We start from the raw sequence: 20,489 nt of genomic DNA on the forward strand, positions 1-20,489 counted from the left end.
TTAGTGTTCGTTTCACGTGCGAGAAGGAAAAGATATGGGGAAAGAACGCAAGAAAAAAGCGAAGAAAAACACGACAACGGCGAAAAAGAAAGGTATTTTCTACGGCCATAGTTGAGACTAATCCCTACTGCCCTACATTTATCAATTGAATAATTTAATTGACCACTGAGGACATTTGAAGAGAGTCAAGAGTGAGATGCCGACATTTGTTTTTCGGAGAACACCATCACCACGTGTAGCCACAAAATAACTTTGTTTTTTATGCTGCGAAGCCTTACGGATATAAGATTCTGTTAACGAAGCTCGTGTCTTTTTTAAGTTGGTGGTACAAAATGGCCCTAAAATTCAGTCAATCGTCCCCTTATAGATTCCTGTCTGTATAAAGGATTTTGTTGTTGTTGTTATTATATTTCAATCCAAATACATAAGCTTATGTGAAGTTACTTAAATTTGCCTGCTACCCATTGCAGAATAGACCTTATCACGGTTTTGGAAGCCATTTTGATGGGTAGCAACACCGCCAGAAATTACACTGTTTGTATGGAAATCTGATGGAAAATAACTTTTTACTAGAATTACATTTACCAAATTTAAAGGATGTTTCAGGACTAGAAAGCTAGAAGGCATTCAGTTATGTATTTAATTCTCCGTACATTTGTCTATAAATGTTTTCAGAGAACCGTCAACCAACCGAACCGGAACAACTACTGTAATTCTGCGGAAACTTTTTTATAGACAAATGTGTGGAAAATTAAAAACTCTACTGGATGCTTTCTAGCACAGCCACATACATCTTGGAGGATACAATCATTTGCCTAGTATCTAAACTTCATGTTTCATAAATTCTTCAGAATTCAATAGTTTTTTTAAAAAAAAAATATTTGCTATCGAATTCCCGTAAAAAAACACCATATTTTCTGACAGTGTTGCCTACTCATCAAGATGGCTTCCAAAACCATGATAAGGTCTGTATTTTAGAGGTTGCTTCATCTACTTGCCATTATATTTTATAAGGGAGTTTAAATCCTCATTTCAATCACCAATTATTATTGTCTATATTTATCTTCAAACAGGACCTACCTCTGAACTCAGTGAAAAAGTTGTAACAGATTTACACAAATCTGAAAATGATTGTGAAACTGTTCCAACAGAAGGCAAAAAGACAAAAGGAAAGACCAAGTACAGTATTGCAGATCTGTTAAAGCAGGTAATACATTAACATAAAAGTGCAAATACATGTATTTGGTGTTTTTGACTGCTGTTGCTTACTGGAAAATAATTCCTTTTGATTTCTTTTTCCAATACTTTTATTTTAATTGTAGGTTGATGAATGCCTGGATAATTTCAATTATGAACTGGCTGTAAAGTTCTGTGAAAGAGCTCTTGACATGGAGCCTGTTAATGTGGAAGTACTCGAAATGGCAGGAGCAGTATTCCTTGAAACTGGAGATACAGATAAAGGAAAATCAGTATCCTTAATTAACTTACCAGTTTACTTTTAATTATTAAGTGTGTTGTTCCAGAAAATATCCATACCTTCACCACAGAAGGTCTTTTACTTCGAACCCCCCCCCCCACCCCCACCCCTCCAAAAATTCTGGTTTAGCTTCATAGTTGCCTTTAAAAATTTGGGCTATTGAGCCCCCCCCCTCCCCCTCCCCCTCGGAATTTCTAATTACCTTCTGTAGGGCAGGCAGAGAACAGCTAACACAACAACATACAGGTTACTTTTTGATGGCTTCAATTACACTTGAATTACTAACAGTAGTTTCTATAGTGTGAAGCATCTAAGAGTATTGAGCACTTTTTGTGAAAAAAATAATGTCTTCCTTGTAGTTTACACCATAACATTTTTTAGGCTATGTTGTATCCAGACGAGCATTTTCATTGTTAGACAAAGTTCCAGGCAGAGAGGGGGTACTTTTACTGCATTATAATAATATCAGTGGCAGTGTGGTTTTATTTTTCTTTAACAACCGAGTGCTTTGAAACTGCTGTAAAAATTTCACCAGAGGAAGGTTATTCAAAGTACATGAATCTTGGTCAGTTGTTAGACGGTCAGGAGGCAGTGGCAGCCTTCAACAAAGGAATTCAGCTAATGATTGCCAGTAGAGACAATGAAACGTCACAGGTATGACTTAGCAATGTCTGTTTCAAGAGTGGAAATAAGAGTTAGAGGTTGAGTGATTTGGCGATTTTAAATGATCTGGGATTACTATTGTTCACTTTCTAAGAGGGGCGGTAGGGGGGGGGGGGGTCATGCGCACAGTTCACGGCTATTAAAAATGGGAAATCACGTTTCATGGAAAATAACATCAAAGACGAGGAAGTCTTGTACACTCAAGCCTCCATCTTGATTGTTTTTAGTCTTGCAAAAAAGATTTTGCAAAAATGACTGACTACCTGTTCTTAACATTTAGCCGTCACGCAAATTCAAAGGAATCTTCCTTGCATGGCAAGTCGGTTTTCATGGAAAAAGTGCAGAATTCTTGTCAAATTTTTAAGATTACAAAACATTATTATTTGCTTTCACGTGTAACAACAAGCATGTCATTCACAGTTCATGGACAATAATTATTATTTTATAATCACAGATCACGGACAATAAAAACGTAATCACGTTTCACGAGAAACCCCCTTATGACCCCTCTTCTAATTTTTCTCTTTTTATTGTTAGGCAGCTGCCAGTAATAATCCATCTGCATCACTGACTGAAATCTCCACAGCTTACTGCTCGCTTGCAGAAATGTATCTTACAGATGAATGGTGAGTGTTAAGACATGTGCAGAGATTTCTTAACTTAAATTTAATCCTGCGAGATTGTTAGTTTTGCTTGAAGGTTCCACCTCCAAATAGAAAAAGGCAAAGAAGAACTCAACCAACAATTCCATTGTTAAACTTTCTTCCTTAATCCTCTTCATGCTAAGTACATGTAGCATAATTATAAGGCTGCCATTGTTAAATCTCAAGAAAAATCCCAGGTTCAGCCTCAATGTGTTTTGTTATGTATTATTCGCCTGCCCCCCAACTTACCTAAATTGAGTAACTAAATTCACTTGAGAAATGTATGAACCTTGCATGTATGATATTTAAATTTTGTTTATCAAGTTTTACAAACCAAAACCATAATTTTTGAGCTGTTATTTTGTAAAAATATTAATTAATACGTGTAAAGTATGTAAGACCAACTCAGGCTTAAATCTAGTATGTTATACCTGCCAACTCTCACGCCTTGGGCGTGAGTTTCACGCCTGCGAGTTGAAAACTTCGATCTCACGCCAACTCACGCTTACGAACCAATTTCTCACGCCTAGCCGAAAAATGTGAGTTATTACAACCACAAACGACACACTTTCCAAAAAATGTAAACTCAAACCACTGTGAGAAACGAAAGCTCCATGTAAAATGAGTAAATGGCGATGCTTTCCCCGAAATCGCAGAGTTTTGACAGAGAAAAGTATCGGGAACGAGGTTGCGTTTAGCAAAACATGTCCACGCACTGGGATCGGGATATGTTCGGAACGTCTTCGGAATACTTCGGACGTCTTCGGAAAACTTCGGACATTGTCGTATCGTCTTCGGAAATCCTGTCACTCTCACAATAAATATCTCACGCCTTTAACCCAGAAAAAGTTGGCAGGTATAGTATGTAGTTTTTGCGTTTCAGTGGCACATGTTTGATATTTTTTTAATATATGTGTACCATAAAATGAGTTGCCGCATGACTTGTAGCTTCAGCCTATTCATTTCTGTCATATTAATTTTGCCTCAAGTTTCAAAGAGGAAGCTGATGTTAAGTGCTACGAGTGCTGTCAAAAAGCAGTTGAATATGATTCAACCAATCCTGAAGCATTTCAGCTGATGGCCAGCTGTCTGCTGAGTCAGCAAAATATGGAAGAAGCGAGAAAGATGTTGGAGAAAAGTTTAGAGCTGTGGCAAGGAAAAGACGAAGAGCTTCCTGAGGTTTGGGCTGAATGGTCCTTTGGTCCAAAGATTAAAGGAGAAGTTCACTCCAGAATGGCCATGTATTTTCTTTACACCAATAAAAAGTTTCTACAAAGATATGTTATTCACCAAAATTTCAGCCTCCAATGTGCACTATAACCCTAATATGAAATCTTTCTTCTTAGGGTTATAGCACACGTTGGATGCTGAAATTTTGGTGAATAACATATCTTTGTAAAAACGTTTTATTGGCATAAAGAAAATACATGGCCATTCTGGAGTGAACTTCTCCTTTAAATTCAAGGGACACTGTCACGGGGATTTTAATGCTTTTCGGTTAAAAGTGCTAAAATTTGCAAAGGTCTTGTCGTACATAAAATGCACCTAGTACATTAAGTTGGAGATATAAAGTAAGTTTTTGTTGAAAAAATCAGCCTGACTTTTTCAAGTTGAGATCTAAAGTTCCTGATGGCATCACAATAATATCACTTGTTTTTCTCTTCAGTACACCTTCATTGTGTTTTTTAACAAAATTGGACCACTATTTGTAGTTTCCATAATGTCTTTAGGCTCTTGAGGTTTTGAAGTGAAACTGGTGACAGTGTCTCTTTAACTCTTGTTACTTTTTCTTTATTTACTGTTCTGAGAATTTAGTCATTGATGCTACATGTAGTTGATGATTTTCTTTATTCTCCTTATCTGTCTACTTCAGAATGTATTAGTTTTGTTAGGAGAATTCAGATGTTGATCATGAATTTAGGGAAGATAACTACCATTATAGTACATTGTAGAATGATATCAAATGTCATCCTGACCTAAAATTTATTTTTAGGCTCCAGTGCCATCGTATGAATCAAGAATCGCCACTTCAAAACTACTCATTGAACTGGAAAATTATGAGGTGAGACAATCACATTTTTTTATTTTTTTTAGTTACCATATTTTCTCAATTAAATGCCCCTGGCGTTTATTTCAAACCTGGCTTGGTGAACCCAACGTTTAATTGAAGCCGGCGTTTAATCGGGGCCCGGTGTTTATTAATGTACTGCGATTTTCTGTCAATTTTTCAGATTGATTTATTGTTACTGATCTCTGAGACCAAGGGGCAGTTTGTCAAGGCAGGACGATTTATATCTTCGTTCTGCCCCGAAAATCTGTCCCTGGATATCCAAAGTTGGAAATTACCCAATGGTACATTATTGCGGATTGAACACGTTAATGTTGCAATCAAGATTATATTTGTGACAATTTTATTTAAAAATTAGCAATTTTGACCTGGCGTTTATACGAGGCCGGCGTTTAATCGGGGTCCAGCGTTTAGTCGAGAAAATACAGTAATACCATAATACTGAGGTACCAGAGTTAAAGCTGATTTCCAGTCGTTGTTTTTTTTTTTTTTTTTTTTTTTTTTTTTTTTTTTTTTTTTTTTTTTTTTAATTTTTTTTTTTTTTTTTTTGTATGGGGGGCTAACCTATAGGTAAAGGTAAAATCTGTGTTAAAGCCTAGTGGCCCATCAGGCCAGAGCTTATCCCAGTTTTAGTAGCACGAAGTGACTAGGAGTATTTGTACTCCCCACTGGATGTGGAGGCGCGGTGGCCTAATGGTTAGCGCGCTCGACTCCGAGTCGAACAGCCTGGGTTCGAGGCCTGGCCGGGGCGCTGCGTTGTGTTCTTGGGCAAGACACTTTACTCTCACAGTGCCTCTCTCCACCCAGGTGTATAGATGGGTACCGGCGAATTTACTGCTGGGGGGGTAACCCTGCGATGGACTAGCATCCCATCCAGGGGGGAGTAGCAATACTCCTAGTCGCTTAATGCTACGGAAACCGGGATAAGCTCCGGCTGTATGGGCCTTATGGCTCGGAGACAGAGTTTACCTTACCTTACTGGATGGGATGGTAGTCCATCACAGAGTTACCCCCCAGCAATAGTGTCTTGCCCAAGAACGCAACACAGTGCCCAGGCCAGGGCTTGACCTGGACCGCTCAATCTGGAAACCATTGGTAACCGGTTGTTTCGCCTACGAGTTGTTTCGCTAACGACCAGTTCGCTAACGAGTTAGGTCGATTCGCCTACGTCTAAAGTCGTTTCGCTAACGAGCCGTAGGTCGTTTTGCTAACGTATTATGAAGATTCATATTTTATAATATGTACTAATAGAACAACAATAACAAATCAATCCGCATTAAAGACCCGTTGAGTTTGACGATGACATCAAATTCAGCGACGTAAACACGACAGTTTAAAACATTTTTTCGATTGACAGACGCTCTTGTGTGGGTTGTTGATATTAGGTTTCGTCGAGGCGAACAAGTTTAATGTTAACATTAGCAACATTAGCATTAACCAATCAAATGACCAGTATTTCGATCCTACTTGAGCAAGTGTCTACCTATAAAAGGCCGAGATTTTTAGCTCGGATGACGTACTTAGTGGTTCAACGGATCAGTTTACACTTAGATTTTGTTGATTCACAGTAAAGTTCACTACTTCAGCTGAGATTGTTGCAGCTTTTTTGTTGATAAATTGAAATCATGTCCGACACGAACGAACTTGGCAGAGCATGTTTTCAGATTAATTGCTAACTTCGGGCTTTCAAGCTTAACTTTTTGAAGCGATTCGAGTTTGTCTTTCGGCAAGAGCGTGAGTTTGATTGTCTTATTCTGTTGATGAAGAAGCTTTGTCTCTCTGTTGATGAAAAAGAACTAAAAGAGACGTCAGGGTATTAACTTTATACGTTAGCGAAACGACCTACCGCTCGTTAGCGAAACGACTTTAGACGTAGGCGAAACGACCTAACTCGTTAGCGAACTGGTCGTTAGCGAAACAACTCATAGGCGAAACAACCGCAATTCAAACCATTAGGCTACTGCACCTCCCACTTACTTAGTGGTACCAAACCACAAATTAGTATTATGTATTTCTATCATTTCCTCTTTTGCAGACTGCTGGTTCTGTACTTGAAGAACTTATTGAAGAGAGCGATGAAGATCCACAGGTACAACATAGAAATTGCTGATTTTGGATTTTGATGTTAGGCAATCTTTTTAAGATATTTTTATGGTTTGGGATGTTTTAACAATGCTCATAATGTTGTTTGTTTTAATTTGTTTGCACAGAACAATACTAGTCATTATTTACTTACCGGTAATAAATTTTTATTTTTGTAGGTGTGGTATCTACTTGGTTGGTTGAATCACATCACAAATCAAGACAGCTCAAGTATCAGAACATGTCTAGAACAAGCCCAGAAGGTGAGTCATGTTTGTTTCATAAAGAAACTTTTGTAACTGGCAGAAGGTTACCCTTTGTTCCAATTCAGTGGATCGTAGGGAGTAAAATTTTAATGGATTATCACTTCTTGTGCTTGACTCAAGATTCTTTGAAGTGACTAGAAGTATTGTGTGGTTCAAGAAAATATCCATACCCACCCCACAGTAGCCTCCAGCACAGGGGGGGGGGCTTTGGCAAAAGCCAAAATTTTTAAAAGAGGGTATGCTTCGGAGGGGTGGACCTACCACCCATGGCAAAATAAAATGGTTGTTGTTGATGGATATTTTCTAAAACAAGACATTGACAGACAGACTTGGTCGATATACCGTGTATAGCCCCAGTCTCTTCCTTCTCGATCTTAGAAAAGAAAAAAGAAAATTTCTGGAACCAGAGTACCCCTGGGTGGGATGCAAGTACATTGCAGGTTACCCCCCCCCCCCCTCCAACTACTCCAAGTAACAATTTTCTTGCACCCATTGATTCTTAATACTCCTGGGTGAAGAGAATCATGTTTTATTAGGGACGGTTCATTTTTTATGAGATGTGGGGGGGGGCTGGTGGGATTTGAGGGGGGGGGCATCCGAAATAATTTGGCTTTAAAGGGGGGGCCAGCCAAAAAAATATGGTCTGTAAGGGGGGGTCACTAAATATAATTGTACTTTTAAGTGTTGTAAAGAGGCTTCTGTAAGAGTAAAAAAAATTTGCCAGAATGCCCAAAATAACATTCCTGAGGTTCTCAAAATTCAATTTTTCCCGGGGGAGCATGCCCTCGAACCCCCCTACTTTGTTATGTACCAAATGCCATTAACTCAACCCAACAGCTTATTGGTTACAAGTGCAGACAACCCATACTAACAGACGACATAAACAGTTGAGGCAATGCCAGCTATTTGGGATGTTTTTTTGTACACTGATAAATTCTTTATTCACAAGGCTCGATATCTTTTAATTTCACTTGATTATTGTTTTGGTTTTTTTTTTTTTTTTTGGGGGGGGGTCATCGAAAAAATTTTGATTTCGAGGGGGGGCCAGGAAAAAATTTTCGATGAAGAAGGGGGGGTCATTATATATAACAGTGACTATCTATCAAATCCCACCAGCCCCCCCTACCCCATAAAAAATGAACGGTCCCTTATGTATTTCTAAAGTGTTTTGGTCAAGCATATTCAGTGTGGGCGAAATGTTTTCTCCATGAAGTACGTTTACCCTGTTCAAGATTGACCATTCAGAACCAGTGTTAAATCTTGTGTATATTATTAATGTTTACAGCTATTTACACAATTTGGATGTGAAGACCAGCCCATGATGGATCACGTGACTGAGCTGCTGGCCAGTTTACCTGAAGACGAAAACCAAGACGAGGAAAATGGCGAGCTTGATGACAATTGTGACCTTGGTGACAGCGATGAAGAAGAAATGGATACACAATAAAAAAAACTCCACTACAAGGAGTCGTGAACGACTATCAAAAGTGGAATATTTGAATTTTAACGCAATTGAATGATTTTACTTCCGAGGAAGAAATGGAAACACAATCAAAGCTCCGCTTCCAAGACTCATGAAGAAACGATCAAGGAATTTTTTACCATTACTGAATGGAGCCTAGTACCCAGGTGTTCCCTTCCCACCTACTGATTTGGTGCAAAATTTCATGACGTCACTGGCTGATTTGGCGCGACATTTCTGTGACGTAACCGAATATCGGGCCCTTATGTCAACCTCGCGCTCGCCTGAGAGAGGAGGAGAACGCCTAGGGACTAGGCTGGACGGAATGACTTTAATTCCTCTGTACTTGTGTTTCTCTGAATTGTCGCATACCATAAAAGAGACATCCAATCAGAAAGCTGGAAATCTGTGTTTTTTTAGGTGATGTCGCACGAGTTGTATACAAAGGACCGTGTTTGGTCTTTTACGTCACTAAAGAAGCACAGTCTTATTGAACATCTGCAGGGCCGGGTTGTTCGAAAGGCAATTAACGCTAACCCAGGATTAAAAGATGATCTAGGTTTTAATTTCTCTTGTTTTGAAGGCTTTTCCATAGCTAATGTTTTGTGAAATTTGAGATTGGTCCACGTCAAAACTGGGGGACAAAGAATATAAAAAGAAAACCTCAACGAAATGTTTTAAAATTGAATTCAAAATTCACGCTAATCCTGGATTAGCTTAACCGTGCTTTGAACAACCGGGCCCAGGGCTAGGGAAGAAAAAGCTTACCAAAGTAGTTGACATTGAAAGACTTATAAAAAGCTTGCCTCAAGCCATCCATAAGAAATAAAATTTACTTTTAAACCTGAATGTTGATCGCATACTGTGAGGAGTCAATTTTTATACAGTGGAAACGCACACTCGCTTATTACGGACAGCTCGTTATTACGGACAGCTCGTTATTGCGGACAGCTCGTTATTACAGACAGCTCGTTATTGCGGACAGCTCGTTATTACGGACAGCTCATTATTGCGGACAGCTCGTTCAATGATTACGGACAGCTCGTTATTACGGACAGCTCGTTATTGCGGACAGCTCGTTATTGCGGACAGCTCGTTCAATGATTACGGACAGCTTGTTATTGCGGACAGCTCGTTATTGCGGACAGCTCGTTCAATGATTACAGACAGCTCGTTATTACGGACAGCTCGTTATTGCGGACAGCTCGTTCAATGATTACGGACAGCTCGTTATTGCGGACAGCTCGTTTTTACAGACAGCTCGTTATTACGGACAGCTCATTATTGCGGACAGCTCGTTCAATGATTACGGACAGCTCGTCATTGCGGACAGCTCGTTATTGCGGACAGCTCGTTCAATGATTACGGACAGCTCGTTATTGCGGACAGCTCGTTATTGCGGACAGCTCGTTATTGCTGACAGTGGTTTTGACCCAAACTCAACTACAGTAAAATCCCGATTTCACAAACCTACAGGGGAAACGAAAATTGCTTCGAGAAATCAGGAGGTTTGAGAAAATGGGGGTAAAATTACAGAGAAGTACTATCCAAGGGAAATGAAAATTTGTTAGCGAAAGCGGGAGTTTCAAGTCACCGAGTGTTCGATAAATCAGGATTCTACTGTGTTTAGAGCAGTTTTTAATTGAGTCTCGTAAAACCAAAACCAAAGTAATTACTCCGGCCAGTACTCCGGCCAATCACAAAGGACACAGACAATCCAGTGAACCAATCAAAACTCGAAGCAAATACATGTAGCTGGCACGAAGCGCGGGAAAACGTGCGCGAGCGAGTCACGATTGGGTTTGGTTTTAGTTCTGATTGGCTGAGAAAGTGGCGCGAGATTTTTAAGCCAATCACTGAGCGTAGTAATGCAAAACCAAAGCAAACGCAATTTACTTTCGACACTCAAGTGAAAACCGCTCTAACTCGCTTAAATTAATACTAATAGCTTATTTATAAGGACACTCTGGTTCCTATGGTGCCCGTGTTAAAGGGGTTTGACTGTCTGTAACAAAAAAAACCAAGAAGATAAAAAGGTTGAACTGCGCATCCAGTTTTCTGCAGGTTTGTAAGTTCTTCTGTCCCTTGGAGGTTTTCGGTTTGTGGGCTGCATGAAACAACAGGCGAAAACGTCGGCTGCCTTCGCGAGCCAGAAGCTGAATCAGACGAGTCAAGATTGGTGTTCGTTGTAAAAAATGATCTCTTTAATAAATTAAAGTACTAATTAGATTGCACTTAATAAACCTATCCTATGGTGCCCGTGTTAAAGGGGTTTGACTGTCTGTAACAAAAAACACCAAGAAGATAAAAAGGTTGAACTGCGCATCCAGTTTTCTGCAGGTTTGTAAGTTCTTCTGTCCCTTGGAGGTTTTCGGTTTGTAGGCTGCATGAAACAACAGGCGAAAACGTCGGCTGCCTTCGCGAGCCAGAAGCTGAATCAAACGAGTCAAGATTGGTGTTCGTTGTAAAAAATGATCTCTTTAATAAATTAAAGTACTAATTAGATTGCACTTAATAAACCTATCCTATGGTGCCCGTGTTAAAGGGGTTTGACTGTCTGTAACAAAAAACACCAAGAAGATAAAAAGGTTGAACTGCGCATCCAGTTTTCTGCAGGTTTGTAAGTTCTTCTGTCCCTTGGAGGTTTTCGGTTTGTAGGCTGCATGAAACAACAGGCGAAAACGTCGGCTGCCTTCGCGAGCCAGAAGCTGAATCAAACGAGTCAAGATTGGTGTTCGTTGTAAAAAATGATCTCTTTAATAAATTAAAGTACTAATTAGATTGCACTTAATAAACCTATCAAAACTGTCTTTTTGGTAGGAAAAGTATTTGAATACGTCATTGAGATGTCATGGCGACCGCACATGACGTAGTCATGGTTAAATGTCCATGACGTAGTCATGGTTACATGTCCATGACTAGCCACCAGGACCTCCTCCATTTGCCACTTGCTGAAACATTGTGCCGGTATCACTCTCGTAGAACCACGCCTAACCATTCTTATCTCAACATCGTTACGCTATGTTGAGAATGCTATGAACTCTTCTTTGTTTTTGGTTGTTGGTAACGAGAAAACTTCCATTTCTGTGTACTCTTTCCCTTTTTGCATGGATTGACAACTAAATTCTGTTGGTCCTTGGACATGTCTAAACATGTATCCGACCAAACATGTACTATGGTACCCTGTAAAAGAAAGGTAAACTTAGTTTTATTATACAGTCGAACCTCCCGCAAAGGACTAACCAAAATGCCAAGCCTAAGGGTCGCTTACAACAGTACTGATACGAGAAATCGTCCCACAAAGTAAAGTGAAGAAATAGGAAATAGTGATAGGAGGTAATATTTGACAAAACAGAATGTTCCCTAGTTTGTAGCATGCTCGTTTGTCCGCCGAACGCAAGATAACGAACAAGCGTAGCGTTGGCGTAGGCCTTTTTCCATAATTCCTGAACCGTCGTTTTATGAAAGAGCAGCTACAATTGATTTTTGCCCTTAGATTTCTTGGCTAGTTTTTGATAAGAACGGTTTTTTTTCATCCTTTGTCGAAAGGCCTTATTTACAAAATAACGTTATATGCTCAAAATTCACCACCAAGCCTCCTTTACGAGAATTATTCTGAACCCTCTGCCACCTTCATGCAGTTTTCACATGGGTATTTTTTTCATCTTGGCTGCTTGGGGAATTCGTCCATGTTAGAATTTACAAGTTTCAAAAGTTTGCACTTCGAAGGCGAGGCTTGGTGGTGAAACTAGCCAGTCTGACGTAAACATGCATAAGGACTATTAGTTTAGCTAGAAAGAGCCCATTCGTGTCTTCATCAACATTATAATGAGCATGGTCCTGAAGGAGGGGTGGGGGGGGGGGCAATAAATCATTTAACCCCTTCAGGCCCCTCCGTTAAGGCTTGACCATAATGTCCTCTTCGATGATTTTAACGGTTTTTTTTTTGTTCGTTTGTTTGTACATCATGAGTTGTTGTTTACCTTTCTCTTGTCGTGTTTCCATTCCTGGTTTCCTCTCAGCCCATGACACGTGATCATCTCAACAAAAGTTCCCGGCTCGCTTTGCGGTGCGTCCAAACACTTGTCGTCATTGAACTGTATTTCATTATTCTTTGTCAAGGTAAAAAACTGCAAATAGTTAGAACAAATTATTATTATAAGCGATGCGTAGTTATAGATGCGAAAGGAATACACGAGTTAAATTTAAACTTTTAATCAACGCTTCTAGAAAACAAGAGCAGACATTTTACAATAGAATATTTTGACAGAAAAATACAACGGGAAGCCAATAAATGTAGCAAGTAGGAACTTAGATTGCGCCAACTTTGAACTTCCTGGATTAGAGCGATTTTTCGCTTGAGTGTCGAAAGTAATTCGCGTTTACTTTGGTTTTGCATTACTACGCTTTGTGATTGGTTTAAAAGTTCGCGCCACTTTCTCAACAATCAGAAGTAAAACAGAAACCAATTGTGACACGTTCACACGCGTTTCCTGCGCTTTGTGCGGGCTACATGTATTTGCTTCGAGTTTTAACTGGTTAACTCAATTGTCTTTGTTCTTTGTGTTTGGCCAGAGCAATTGCTTTGGTTTTGGTTTTACGTCACTTAGAGCAGTTTTCAATTGAGTGTCGTAAAACCAAAACCAAAACCAAAACCAAACCCAAAACCAAAGTAATTACTCTGACCAATCACAAACGACACAGACAATCCAGGGAACCAATCAAAACTCGAAGCAAATACATGTAGTTGGCACGAAGCGCGGGAAAACATGCGCGAGCGAGTCGCGATTGGTTTTGGTTTTACTCCTGATTGGCCGAGAAAGTGGCGCGAAATTTTTAAACCAATCACTAAGCGTAGTGAACGTAAAACCAAAGCAAACGCAAAGTACTTTCGACACTCAAATGAAAACCGCTCTAATTGAAGATTACTCCGTGATTCCAAGGGTGATCAGGGGCTCAGAGGACGACATTGAATGAGGGCCTAACCTGATTTCCTCCCATTCCATGACACGTGTACAGTCCAACGCGGTCTACTTTAGCTCCTTTCTCTCCAAGCGTGTCGACGCAGAGAGACGAGCCTGGATTTCGAATCTGAAAAGGAGAAGCGATGTCCTATGATATAGACCAATGTACTATGTGGCAGTTATAACTTTTGAAACTAAACAGTAAAGGTTTGCCAAATTTAAGTTATAGGAACACGAGGGGAAGTTTGGGAGAACAACAAAAAAGAACGCTACGGAAACGCTTTTTCGAGTTCTCTTTCGTGCTTCTAAACCTGGAAAAATCACACGTTTTAAAATAAATAGTTTTAATAGCATTTCAGGCACGGTGAAACCTTTACCTCGCCCTGTGCGGGGGGATTGGGATCCACTGAAGATAGATCTGGGAACACGTTTTCCAGATACCATTTGAAGTTTTTACAGCCCAGTCTCTTTCTCAGTTTGATTCGCTCGCTGATGTCACCAATATCAACATTCTTTTCTTCTTCAGTTTTCCTCCTGCAAAGAGATACATTCAGAGATACATGTTTCTTTATCGATAAAAACTTCGTATAGGCTACTTTTCACGCTACGATATGTCGGCCACGATAACTGAAACGGGAGGCAAATCGGTATATGTACAGTGCAAGCACCGCACACGAATTTTTTTAAAGTCAAAACTTTTGAAAAACGTTTTGGAAAACAAAATGTTAGGTTATAGATTAGTTTGTTTTCAGATAAAGTACTGCAGATATAATTTGTTTTGGGTCAGCGTGTACCGTTAGAGCAGTTTTCAAGTGAGCGTTGTAAAACCAAAAGCAAAGACTTAACTCTGGCCAATCACAAAGGACACAGACAATCCAGTGAGCCAATCAAATCTCGAAGCAAATACATGTCGCTGACATGAAGCGCGGGAAAATGTGTGTGAGCGAGTAACCGTGGTTTTGGTTTTAGTTCTGATTGGCTAATAAAGTGGCGCGAGATTTTGAAACCAAAGACTAAGCGTAGTAATGCAAAACTAAAGCAAACGGAAGTACTTTCGTGAAAACTGCTCTTTGTAACGAGAAAAAAAAACGTTAAATACCTGTAGTATATCTCTTTGTACTCGTCCAACCATACTTCAGCCAGGCGGTTGAAGTTCTTTGCCAGGGTTTCTCCAGTACCCTTGGGAAACTTGTAAGGTGACGTATATTTACGGAACACGTGACCAACACGTGAACAGGGCACTATCTCCAACTGACCTCCGCACATCCAAACCTGAGTGAAAACAACGAAACATAGTCATTTATAATTTGACTTCACTACAAAGATATCCCAACTGTGGTAACATAGCAAAGAGTAAAACATAGTTGTTTAGGAGAAAAAAGATGCAAATCCTGAACTTTCGGCAGCTTAGATTATGGAGTTACGAAAATGTATAGACAGTCAAAACAAAATTTTATAAGATGCACATCGGGGGTTGAGTGCACTTGCGATGACGTTGCGTTCACTTTGGTCTAGATCAAATTGGCACACAGGTCACCTTTTTTCACCGTTTTTTTTTTTTTCGTTTAGCCACCCAACGCAAGTCAACGCAAGTTTTGCTGTTTACTTCAAGCGCTGAATTGCAGCGCACGCAGTAGCATTGAAATGGCTTTTTGCGTGCACTTCCAAGTGAACTTGCGAGTCCGTCTGTCCACCCAACGCAAGTCTCGGCTGTACGCAAGTACAACCTGCAATTATTTGCGTCTGCTTGCGTTGCCGTTTGCTCAGGGCTTTATATGTGATAAAAAAATATGGTTAGCAGAATTCTTTCAGAATTTATTTTTAAACGTGTGACGAGGAAAAAAGTTTTAGTTTGCCTTCCGCATGTGACGCATTCTATATAAAAAATAAATCAACTTTGTTTTACGAGGTTTGCACATAACAGTCTTTCGACTGACAAACCTGTGGCCCTCGGATTCCCGATCGAATTGGAATTTAGAGGTGTTGATTTTTGTGGAGGGAGGAAAAACGGAGAACCCGGAGAAAAACCCTCGAAGCAAGGACGAGAACCAACAACAAACTCAACCCACATATGACGCCGGATCCGGGAATCGAACCCGGGCCACATTGGTGGGAGGCGAGCGCTCTCACCACTGCGCCATCCCTGCTCCCCCTATATTTCATTGTTTACTCCCCTCCCTACCCATTCGAGACGGCGCATAATTTAGCACGGTCGTCTCGAACAGGGACTTGGTTCGAATGAAAATAGCAAAAGAACTTGACGTAAAACTTCAAATCTTACTCAGTAATCCTTGGAAAAATATTTCAACATTAATTCCTGGTTGTCGTGATCGACTTTATTCTTACCCTGAAAGAGAGTTCCAGATTTTCTCCACCCCAGATGTCCATCTGGTCGTCATATGACCCCAGGTCGTAAAAATACTGTTTGTGCATTGAGAACAGACCTCCAGCCATGGTAGGACTCCTGAAATGGACAATTGACCAATAGCAACCATGATCAGAAAGGGAGCAATTACCTTATTTGGTCATTATCTTAGTTGATGGAGCCAACCTTTTCGTGGTCCAAATGAGAAACCGTGGACCATTCGTTTTGAGCCCCTTCCGGGGGAGGGGGGGAGGGAGGAGGGCGGATCGTTCTTCCCTTGTTCCCCGAAAAATTCACATGTGTTCCCTGGTTCTCTTAAAGAATTTTGTCGATTTTTGTGATCCTTGTTTCGAAACGCAGCCTTTATTCCCGTCTTCTCAGCTTTATACCCCTTTTGTTTCCTTGTTCCCAATCACTTTATGGCCATGTTTTCTTGTTCTCTGATCTTGTTCCCTGGTACCCCTGGGAGGGAATTGCGTTAATTCAGTTAGCCCGGACAACAAGCAAAACAGAAGCATTGTAATAATAAATAAAATAAAATAAAAAATAAATGGGAAATTGACAGTGAGATCTTCCACAAGGTGCATGGCTCTTCTTGATCCCATTGATTCCAGATCGAATTGGAATTTGGAAGTGTTGGTTTTCAAGTGGAGGGAGGAAAACCGGAGAACCCGAAGAAAAACCCTCGAAGCAAGGACGAGAACCAACAACAAACTCAACTCACATATGGTACCGGGCCGGAATCGAACCCGGGCCACATTGGTGGGAGGCGAGCGCTCTCACCACCACGCCATCCCTGCTCCCCAAAATACATAACCAACAATACTTTTCACTTGCCTTATAAAGTCAGTCTCGTCCTCTCTTCGTTTCTTCTCGTCTTCGGGGATAGCTTTCCAAGTGAAGAACAAATCCCAAGTAAACCCTCCGCGCTCATAAATCACGTCCGAGGTTTGATAACCAAAATCATCGGCATTAATCACTTCTATAACAGGACACACAACGTTTGAACGATTCTGAGCAATCCTTGCTAAGAGGGGCTCCAACCAGCCTTCAGTGGCCTCGCAATGAGAGTCTAGGAAAGTCAGGACATCTCCCCGGGATACCTCGGCTCCACGAAGCCGTGCTCGCACCAGACCTTCCCTCTGCGGCATCCGAATTACTTTGACTTTTTCAAATGGGCTGATTTGCTCTTCCAATGGCTCCTTGAGATTTTCTGTTTGAATGAGATAAGAATGCTTATGCGATAAATAAGTTGTATTTAAATACTTTCTCTGCCAACAGAACTGTGAAAAATAATTAAAGATGCTAAGTCATCGATTGTGCATCTTGAAAAAATTAAAACGGAATCCATCAGGAAATCGAATAATGTTAATCTTAGTTGGAAAAAAATCGAGTGCCAGAACAATTTAAATTTTCCACCCTTTTTAAAAGCTAAAGATGTAAGTAATTATCGGTGATGGCAACAACAACAATTTCTTAACAGATTCTGAGAAAATGAATTCTAACATTACAAGAACCATGTAAACTATAGGTAAAATCTCACGTGTAGCTATTTTGTAGAATCATCTTTTAGCGATCTGATTCAGTGGAATTCAGTGGAACTTCAAACTTTGTTTTCGATGTAACACAGAAGTCTGCAATTACGAAAATAATTTTGGGACATAAATTTGTCCAATTAATACTCGAAGTCTTCGCCGTTGCTGATTTCTCTTTCGAGAACGGCCGACTTTGATATCCAAGCTTCTCGGAACAGTCGATGGCATATCTACTTTAGTTTACAGGGCTGGACTAGGTCGAACCTGTACTCATATTTTTAAATGGAACGAGGCTAGATAAGTCCCCCCCCCCTTGGGGATACTCAGGTTATGAGACCTAAGTTAGATTCATGCTCATAGGTTAGGGATAAGGGTCAACTATAAATTATAGATCTTGGTGAAACTGTCATTCTGAAGATTCTCTCTTACTACATGAATGTAATTTGTACATCACAAAACAATTGAGTATGATATCCAACTCTGTCAATCTGTAAATACTGGCAGAAGTTCATAATTCTAGCTTATGAACTTCTGATATTAGTCATAGGCCGAGACAGGCTCACCGTACTCGCTGAAGTCATCCACAAGAATAATATCTGCCAAAAGGTGCGGAGGGGATCGATTTAGGACACTGTGTACCGTCCTTAATAAAACTGACAAGGCTTCATTGTGGAAACAGATGATCACACTTGTAGTTGGTAACTTAGTTGGGTATTTCTTGTGCTTTTCACGGCATCTAAAATGAAGGAAAATATAAAATTCTCTAGTTACGAATAATGGGCTATTTCGTGAAAACAAAAAAATGTAAAAAAAGGAATTAACTCAAATTCCACCAAAGGTGGCTTTTCAGTAAATATATTTCACATTTCCGGATCAATAAAATACCTTTTTCAACTATTTTCTCACGTTAAAAGAAATCTTAACAGTACATGTATTCAACAAACCTTTTTTTTAACAAAACAACCCACAAGAGAGTTTCGTAACAAAACATGAGAAAACTAAAAAATCACAACCGACCGAAAACGGCTGATCTCAAACATGACCTGACAGTTTTAGACTGAAAACGCTTAAATTGTAGTCAAGGATATGTAAAAAGTGTCCGACAATAAACTTGGAAAAGACTCGTTTTGACCAAAAATCTTCGGCTTGCGTTGGTATACTGATGGCAAATTAGCAACGGCTAACCGTTTTAAAATGTTTTAAGCGAAAATATTTGAAAACGGTTTTAGTTTAATCGAATCAGTCAAAACAGGTTAAGTTGAATCGGACGGTGGTAATACGAGCAGATGACCTTAGATTTACTCCACAAAACCGCTGGATAAGTTGACCAAAACAGGTCAAAACATGTTCTGCGCGCACATTTCAGGACGCGATATTTTTGTTTCACATTTTCCTGCTTTTCACTCCGGTCCTCTTCCTATTATCATATCTTCGAGGCAATTCCGTTTTGCCACTCGGTAAGATGAGAATAACTGGCTATGGATTCAACTCGTTTTCTTACTTTTCAGCCAAGCAATAGAACGCACTGCCAAACTATATCAGCTTATATCAGAACAAGTGACTTTACTGAGTTCAAGAGAAACATTGAGAGCACTACCTTCCTTTAGACGCTTTTGCTTATATAAACATTTTTCTTTTTTTGAGTGTGTAACGTATTTTATATTTCATTTGGTCAATTTTAGTGTACTTCTCGAAGATTTTGCTACTGATATTTGTTATCAATTCTAAAATTCGAGACAAAATAAAGTTGATGTTATGTTATGTTACGAACATCATTCTATGTAAAATAAAAAATATCGATTATGCTCTTTAAAGAAACTGTAGCTATGCGTAAGTGGGCAAATAAATTGAAATAACTGTAATTAATTTTCATTTTAAAGTTGATCAAGGTAAATTAGTCGCTTTAGCCAATTGGTCCATTGGTCAGGACTTAACGGTGGGGGTTAAATTACCTTTATCAACTTCAAGATGATAATTTTTAAATTTGAAACAAATGAAATGGAAGAATTTTTTAAAATGACTTTCTACGTCGATGATCTCTACAACCAAAACAGAAAAATAAATAAATAAAAAGTCCGTTTAACTTACTTGGGCCCTCGATAGTCTCTCAGAGTTCTATCGAGTGACATATGGTCGCTAAGGATCACATTAAATGAATGATTATCAAACACGTGTTCGGATTCCTCCTTATAGCGAGGCGGTAAAGCCGCCGGTTCGCCGTCATCTCCTAACCCTTGAATAACCTCGGTAAAATACGGCTTGACATTGGAGCTTCTCCACTTCCGTTGATTTGCTTCGACTCGCGACCGCTTTTCGTGGGTATTTCCGGTTGCATCTAACGGTACAAAAGTTTCTGTGTCGAAGAAGTTCATCTGACTGTTCATGGCGGTTAAAATGTAAAGGATGTCCACAGCGAGCCAGAATAGAGACGTAAGAATGAACACCTTTACAAATAGTCTTCGATTTCTCATAATAACTGGTTAATTTGTAGCGGATCTCAAAGATCGCGGTAGCGAGCACCATTCAGTCGGGGCGTTTACTCAGTTTTACACCAAGAAAATTACGGGCGTTAATCGATCGGTCGACCTCATCGTGTTGCCTTTCAGTACTTCGTTCAGTTAGAATTCCAGTGAAAACGCGTTGCAGAAAGATCTGATCTAAGAACCATTCCGGCTTTTAAAAGCTAAAAGAACGGACGAAGAGTAAGCTTACTCAATAAAATATTCATTGTTGCAGGTCATTTATGTTGGAACCTTTATCTTCAAGAGGTGATAACACCGGTACCTGCTTGCTATGGAATTCTGGGAAAATGGAGTCGAATGTCAATCAAAAATACTGTGAATGTTTATTTATTTATTTATTTTTTGCTTCGTAAAGCCGCAGGTCTATAGCCGCAGATCGCGGGCATCTCAGTTGACTTTCTGATGTTTGCTGACGGCACCAAAGTTCTGGTCCCGGATCAC

The 20,489-nt window shown here is 39.8% G+C and overlaps 2 protein-coding genes across 2 annotated transcripts; one reads left to right on the plus strand and one right to left on the minus strand.

Moving 5' to 3' along the window:
- Positions 1-4: 4 nt before the first annotated feature.
- On the plus strand, positions 5-9,511 carry LOC144660005 (uncharacterized). The gene is made up of 10 exons (XM_078520547.1): positions 5-92; positions 1,074-1,207; positions 1,323-1,469; positions 1,982-2,131; positions 2,678-2,766; positions 3,774-3,963; positions 4,778-4,846; positions 6,888-6,941; positions 7,114-7,197; positions 8,486-9,511. Exons 1-10 carry the CDS (start codon positions 35-37, stop codon positions 8,645-8,647), a joined length of 1,137 nt encoding a protein of 378 aa, XP_078376673.1. The 5' UTR covers positions 5-34; the 3' UTR covers positions 8,648-9,511.
- A 1,860-nt stretch (positions 9,512-11,371) lies between these two features.
- Positions 11,372-20,234, minus strand: LOC144660003 (polypeptide N-acetylgalactosaminyltransferase 1-like). Its single transcript, XM_078520544.1, has 9 exons — positions 19,615-20,234; positions 18,090-18,262; positions 16,829-17,204; positions 15,973-16,090; positions 14,726-14,898; positions 14,004-14,160; positions 13,649-13,753; positions 12,646-12,792; positions 11,372-11,845 (listed from the first exon to the last, which is right to left on the minus strand). The coding sequence occupies exons 1-9, from the start codon at positions 19,995-19,997 to the stop codon at positions 11,696-11,698; spliced, it is 1,782 nt and encodes a 593-aa protein (XP_078376670.1). The 5' UTR covers positions 19,998-20,234; the 3' UTR covers positions 11,372-11,695.
- Between the last annotated feature and the right edge of the window lie 255 nt (positions 20,235-20,489).

This window comes from Oculina patagonica, chromosome 7 (assembly GCF_052425735.1).
Source record: "Oculina patagonica isolate OP01 chromosome 7, crgOcupat, whole genome shotgun sequence".
NCBI classification, from domain to species: Eukaryota; Metazoa; Cnidaria; class Anthozoa; order Scleractinia; family Oculinidae; genus Oculina; species Oculina patagonica.